The sequence below is a fragment of the Babylonia areolata genome, chromosome 1 (genome assembly GCF_041734735.1).
Source record: "Babylonia areolata isolate BAREFJ2019XMU chromosome 1, ASM4173473v1, whole genome shotgun sequence".
NCBI classification, from domain to species: domain Eukaryota; kingdom Metazoa; phylum Mollusca; class Gastropoda; order Neogastropoda; family Buccinidae; genus Babylonia; species Babylonia areolata.
The window spans coordinates 70219604-70226717 of record NC_134876.1 but is presented as its reverse complement, the minus strand read 5'-3'; the positions used below and the strand labels follow the sequence as shown (position 1 = coordinate 70226717).

The 7114-nt window shown below is 45.8% G+C and overlaps 1 protein-coding gene across 1 annotated transcript in view; it reads left to right on the top strand.

The window, feature by feature from the left end:
• LOC143286655 (transient receptor potential cation channel subfamily M member-like 2) overlaps positions 1-7114 on the top strand; it is a 50709-nt gene that overhangs the window by 36840 nt on the left and 6755 nt on the right. The window contains exons 20-23 of the mRNA XM_076594295.1: positions 1312-1455; positions 4407-4661; positions 5750-5924; positions 6488-6644. Coding sequence (XP_076450410.1) covers positions 1312-1455; positions 4407-4661; positions 5750-5924; positions 6488-6644 — 731 coding nt within the window. The remainder of the gene's footprint in view (positions 1-1311; positions 1456-4406; positions 4662-5749; positions 5925-6487; positions 6645-7114) is intronic.

Below are 7114 nucleotides of genomic sequence, written 5' to 3'. Positions count from 1 at the left end.
AGTGTGTAATCTGTCCTTGTTGGTGTTTCAGGTGTGGTACAGTGTGTAATCTGTCCTTGTTGGTGTTTCAGGTGTCATACAGTGTTTTATCTGTCTTTGTTGGTGTTTCAGGTGTCATACAGTGTGTAATCTGTCGTTGCTGGTGTTTCAGGTGTGGTACAGTGTGTAATCTGTCCTTGCAGGTGTTTCAGGTGTGGTACAGTGTGTAATCTGTCCTTGCTGGTGTTTCAGGTGTGGTACAGTGTGTAATCTGTCCATGTTGGTGTTTCAGGTGTGGTACAGTGTGTAATCTGTCCATGTTGGTGTTTCAGGTGTGGTACAGTGTGTAATCTGTCCTTGCTGGTGTTTCAGGTGTCACACAGTGTGTAATCTGTCCTTGCTGGTGTTTCAGGTGTGGTACAGTGTGTAATCTGTCCTTGTTGGTGTTTCAGGTGTTGTACAGTGTGTAATCTGTCCATGTTGGTGTTTCAGGTGTGGTACAGTGTGTAATCTGTCCTTGCTGGTGTTTCAGGTGTCGAACAGTGTATAATCTGTCCTTGTTGGTGTTTCAGGTGTCACACAGTGTGTAATCTGTCCTTGCTGGTGTTTCAGGTGTGGTACAGTGTGTAATCTGTCCTTGCTGGTGTTTCAGGTGTGGTACAGTGTGTAATCTGTCCATGTTGGTGTTTCAGGTGTCATACAGTGTGTAATCTGTCCTTGCTGGTGTTTCAGGTGTGGTACAGTGTGTAATCTGTCCATGTTGGTGTTTCAGGTGTCATACAGTGTGTAATCTGTCCTTGATGGTGTTTCAGGTGTGGTACAGTGTGTAATCTGTCCTTGCTGGTGTTTCAGGTGTGGTACAGTGTGTAATCTGTCCATGTTGGTGTTTCAGGTGTCATACAGTGTGTAATCTGTCCTTGCTGGTGTTTCAGGTGTGGTACAGTGTGTAATCTGTCCATGTTGGTGTTTCAGGTGTCACACAGTGTGTAATCTGTCCTTGATGGTGTTTCAGGTGTGGTACAGTGTGTAATCTGTCCTTGCTGGTGTTTCAGGTGTGGTACAGTGTGTAATCTGTCCATGTTGGTGTTTCAGGTGTGGTACAGTGTGTAATCTGTCCTTGCTGGTGTTTCAGGTGTGGTACAGTGTGTAATCTGTCCATGTTGGTGTTTCAGGTGTGGTACAGTGTGTAATCTGTCCATGTTGGTGTTTCAGGTGTGGTACAGTGTGTAATCTGTCCTTGTTGGTGTTTCAGGTGTGGTACAGTGTGTAATCTGTCCTTGTTGGTGTTTCAGGTGTCGTACAGTGTGTAATCTGTCCTTGTTGGTGTTCCAGGTATCATACAGTGTGTTCGTGGGCCTGTTCAGCTACGTGGTGTTGGTGAAACTGGCGCCAGCAGGGGAGGACGACAATCCCTCCATTGTGGAGTACCTTGTGTGGGGCTGGCTCTGTACCATGATCATGGAGGAGTTCAGACAGGTGGGCCACTGTGTGTGTGTGGGGAGGAGGGAGGGTATGTTGTGGGGGGTGAGGTGGGGTATGAGTACAGGGTGTATGTGTGGGGGGAGGGGGGGTTGGTATGTGGCGCAGTATGGGTACAGGGTGTGTGCGTGTGGGGTGGGGGTGGTGGTATGTGGCACGGTATCTGTACAGGATGTGTGTATGTGTGGGGGGGTGGGGGTGGTATGTGGCACGGTATGGGTACAGGATGTGTGTATGTGTGGGGGGGTGGGGGGGGGTGGTATGTGGCACGGTATGGGTACAGGGTGTGTGCGTGTGTGTGTGGGGGGGGGGGGTGTGGCATGGTATAGGTACAGGATGTGTGTATGTGTGGGGGGGTGGGGGTGGTGGTATGTGGCACAGTATGGGTACAGGGTGTGTGCGTGTGTGTGGGGTGGTGTGTGGCATGGTATAGGTACAGGGTGTGTGTGCGGGGGGACGGGTGGTATAAGGCACCGTATGGGTAGAGGGTGTGTGTGTGTGTGTGTGTGTGTGGGGGGGGGGGGGGGGCGGTGAGGGGTATGTGGCACGGTATGGGTACAGGGTGTGTGTGTGTGGGGGTGGGTGGTATAAGGCACCGTATGGGTAGAGGGTGTGTGTGTGGAGGGGTTGGGGGGGGGTATGTGGCACAGTATGGGTACAGGGTGTGAGTGTGTGTGGGGGTGGGGGTGGTATGTGGTACGGTATGGGTACAGGGTGTGTTGGGGGTGGGGGGGTATGTGGAACGGTATGGGTACAGGGTGTGTGTGTGTGTGTGGGGGGCCGGGGGGGGAGGGGTATGTGGCACGGTATGGGTACAGGGTGTGTGTGTGTGTGTGGGGGGTGGTATGTGGTACAGGGTGTGTGTGTATGGGGGGGGGGGGTATGTGGCATGGTATGAGTACAGGGTGTGTGTGTTGGGGGGTGGGGGGAGGTATGTGGCATGGTATGAGTACAGGGTGTGTGTGTTGGGGGGTGTGGGGGGAGGTATGTGGCATGGTATGAGTACAGGGTGTGTGTGTTGGGGGGGGGGAGTATGTGGCACGGTATGAGTACAGGGTGTGTGGGGGGGGGGGAGGAGGGGGGATGAGGGGGTGTATAGGTGTGGCTCTGTGTGTGTGTATATGTGTGTGTGTGTGTGTGTGTGTGTGTGTGTGTGTGTTTGGGGTGAAATATATATTTTTCCCTATTAAAAAACAACAACAAAAAACAAAGCAAAACATTATTCTGTTACACATATCTTCAGAGGCAGAAGAAATAAAACTGTCAATCTGAAATGAGGTTTTTGTCTTTTGTTTGATTTTTGTCTCTTTCTGTTTGTTTATTTCAGTCCAGTTTTTGTAATTTCTTATCTGCTTTTAAGAAATCTATATTGCATGCTAATTGATTATCATTTCCCTTGTTCAATGAAATTCTATTTCATTAAGTGTAAAAAGTCTGTTTTATGTACATTTTCTTTGTTTATCCCTTTTTTTTTTTTTTTAATCTTCTCACATTTTGTTCTCAACACTTAACAAACAAACAAAAAAAAGTGTTGTTTATAACATGCTTGCTTTTACCTTTGTTTTTCTGATCTGAAAGGTGTTCATACGAAAACAGCACCCTGTATCTAATCTTCTATGCATATCCTCTCCTCACACACACACACACACACACACACACACACAGAGGTGTTCATACGACACCAGCACCTTGTATCTAATCTTCCTTGCAACTATCTTTTCTCTGCACACACACACACACACACACACACACACACACACACATACACAGGTGTTTATACGACACCAGCGCCTTGTATCTTATCTCCCTGGCATAGATCTAAGTTCTCTATGTGCACACACACACAGAGATATTCATACAAGTATATATCCAATCTTCCTTGCATCTGTCATCTCTCCATGCACACACACACACACACACACACAGAGATATTCATACAAGTATATATCCAATCTTCCTTGCATCTGTCATCTCTCCATGCACACACACACACACACACACACACACACACACACACACACACACAGATTCATACGACACCAGCACCTTGTATCTAATCTTCCTGGCAACTATCTTTTCTCTGCACACACACACCCACACACACACACACACACACACACACACACACACACACACACACACACACACACATTCACACACACACACACACACACCACACACACACACACACACACACACACACACACACACAGAGGTTCATATGACACCAGCACCTTGTATCTAATCTTCCTTGCAACTATCTTTTCTCTGCACACACACACACACACACACACACACACACACACACACACACACACACACACACACACACACACACACACACACACACACACACACACACACACACACAGAGGTTCATATGACACCAGCACCTTGTATCTAATCTTCCTTGCAACTATCTTTTCTCTGCACACACACACACACACACACACACACACACACACACACACAGGTGTTCATACGACACCAGCACCTTGTATCTAATCTTCCTTGCAACTATCTTTTCTCTGCACACACACACACACACACACACACACACACACAGAGATATTCATACAAGTATATATCCAATCTTCCTTGCATCTATCATCTCTCCATGCACACACACACACACACACACACACACACACACACACACACACACACACACACACACACACACACACACACAATTTTTAAAGGATATTCAAAATTTGAATAACACAGGACATATTCCCAGTCAGGTGATGCTAACAGATGATGAATATATACAAACAAGATTGGGAAAATTTGTTTATGAATGCTGCTGCAATTTACTGCATTAACTGATTGATTAATTGTGTGTTTTTCATTCGTTCATTCATTTACCATTGCACTTGTGTCTTATAAACCTTACGGTTTCATGACAATAAAATCTATTCTATTCTATTCTATTCACACTCACACAGGTGTTCATACGAGACCAGCACTCCCTCAAGTACAAGGTGCGGAGCTGGCTGAGCAACGTGTGGAACCGGTTCGACGCCATGATGTACCTGCTGTTCATCCTGTCCATCGTCCTGCGCTACCAGCTGCCGGCGTCTAACTTTGTGGGGGCGCGCGTCACCTACAGCATCACGCTGGCCATGTTTGTCCTGCGATACATGCAGTACTTCTACGTGGAGAAAAACATGGGGCCCAAAGTCATCATGATTCGCAGAATGGTCAGGGGTTTGTGTGTGTGTGTGTGTGTGTGTGTGTGTGTGTGTGTGTGTGTGTGTGAGGGGTGTGTGGTTGTGTGTGTGTGTGGAGGGGTGGTTGGGGGTTGGTGAGTTTGTGTGTGAGGGTGAGGGTGGTGAGTATGTGTGGAGGGGGTGGGGGGGTTTGGGGGGGGGAGTATGTGTGTGTGGATGGGTGGATGGGTGTGAGTTTGAGTGTGTGTGTGTGGGGGTGGGGTGGGGTGGGGGGGGTTATATGTTTTTGGTATGTGTGTGCAGTATATGTATATTTGGTGAGGGTGTATGTCCCTTTTACACTGTGGCTAGGTGGATTGGTGTGTGTGTGTGTGTGTGTGTGTGTGTGTGTGTGTGTGTGTGTGTGTGTGTGTGTGTGTTCACTCTTCATTGGATCATTCACTGAACATATTGATAAGTGAATGTAAAAGAAAATAAAAGCAAATGAAAATGTTGTAAAATTACTTATTATTTTGATTCTTGTGTTTTCCAATACAATGTGTGTATTATTTCTGCATAATCTTATGTAAATTAGCTTTTACATAATGAAAGTGCACATTGAATTTTAACTGTTTTTATAATTACCTTGACCTAAGTCTCAAAATAGAGCTTCTTTGTTAACTCAGTTCACATGCAAACACACACATCCCCCTCCTGCTCTTCCTCTACAAACACAGCACGATTTCTATCTTCTTCTTTCAACGGGTACCTTTTTAAAAATCATATCCAGCCATGGAATGCAGGAACAGTGCCTGGCACAAACCATTGCGTGCATCTTAATAATAATAATAATAATAATGGTATTTATATAGCGCTGAATCTTGTGCAGAGACAAATCAAAACGCAAAGATCTGCACCAATGATGATTCCGATGACCATTGATTGATAATGCCTGTGATAAACTTTTTTCATTCTCATTATTCTAATGATGCTGATAATGCCAGTGATGACAGACTCTTTTTCATTGTTATTATTTTAATGATGCTGATAACGCCCTTGATGACTAACTTTCTGTCATTTTTGTTATTCTGATGATGCTGATAATGACGGTAACAATGAATTTTTTTTTTCCCCTCCAGTTGACGGATCTCATGTTCTTCTTCCTGATCCTACTGGTGTTTGTGGTGAGCTTTGGCGTGGCGTACCATGCCAACATGTTCCCCCAGGCCCCGGCCAGCTGGAGTATCCTGGCCAACGTGCTGTACTTCCCTTACTTCCAGATGTACGGCGAGCTGTTTCTGGAGAACATGAAAGGTGACACTGCTTGCACACACTTGTCTTGCCTTGTCTTGTGTTTGCTTTGCCTTGCCATGTTCACGCTTGTGTTGCTCGCAGTTTTTAGACAAAATTTCTCAACACAAAACTCAAAAGTTGAACTTACTTGGATATTTCAATAGTTTCACACACTACCTTCCTTAGCGTAAATGACACAAGGAAAGTTTTGGGTTGGTTAGGCTGTGAGTGAAGTGGGTTCACGGCTGTCACCTAGCCACAGGCGCCTGACCGTTGTAATGCAACAGATTGTTATAAATCTGGATGGGAGTTCCAGGCCACCGTCATGGTAAAGGCTAGGCCTTCGTGTCTTGATTTTGTCAGCTATTAAAATCTTTTTTTTTATAACCCTCCTCTTCCAGAAATTAGTTTCCTAGCAAGCATAGCACCAAAGTCCTGACCATGTGAATGCAGGTGTTTCATGTGATACACACATGCTTGTGAAACACAAATTAAGTTTCCTAGCGTAGCACCAAAGTCCTGACCAGGTGAATGCAGGTGTTTCATGTGATACACGATGCTCATGAAGCACTTTGTCATGACAGGGGATGAGGTGGAGGGGTGCACGACCAATGAGACCCTGTGGCGTGAGGAACCCTTCAAGAGGTGCCCCTCAGAGAACGCTGTGGTGCCCATCCTGCTGGCAGTGTACATGGTGCTCACCAACATTCTGCTGGTCAACCTCCTCATCGCTATGTTCAGGTAAAGGTGTATTCATCTGCCGACACCCATTGCTATGTTCAGGTAAAGGTGTATTCATCTGCAGACACTCATCGCTATGTTCAGGTAATGGTGTATTCATCTTCAGATACTCATCGCTATGTTCAGGTAAAGGTGTATCCATTTACATACACCCACTACCATGTTCAGGTAAAGGTGTATTCATCTACATACACTCATTGATTGCCATGTTCAGGTAAAGGTGTATTCATCTACATACACCCATTGCCATGTTCAGGTAAAGGTGTATTCATCTTATACACTCATTGCCATATTCAGGTAAAGGTGTATTCATTTACATACACCCATTACCATGTTGAGGTAAAGATTTATTCATCTATATACACCCATTGCCATGTTCGGGTAAAGGTGTATCCATTTAAATGCAACCATTGCTGTGTTCAGGTAAAGGTGTACTCATCTACATCCATCACCCTGTTAAGGTAAAGGTA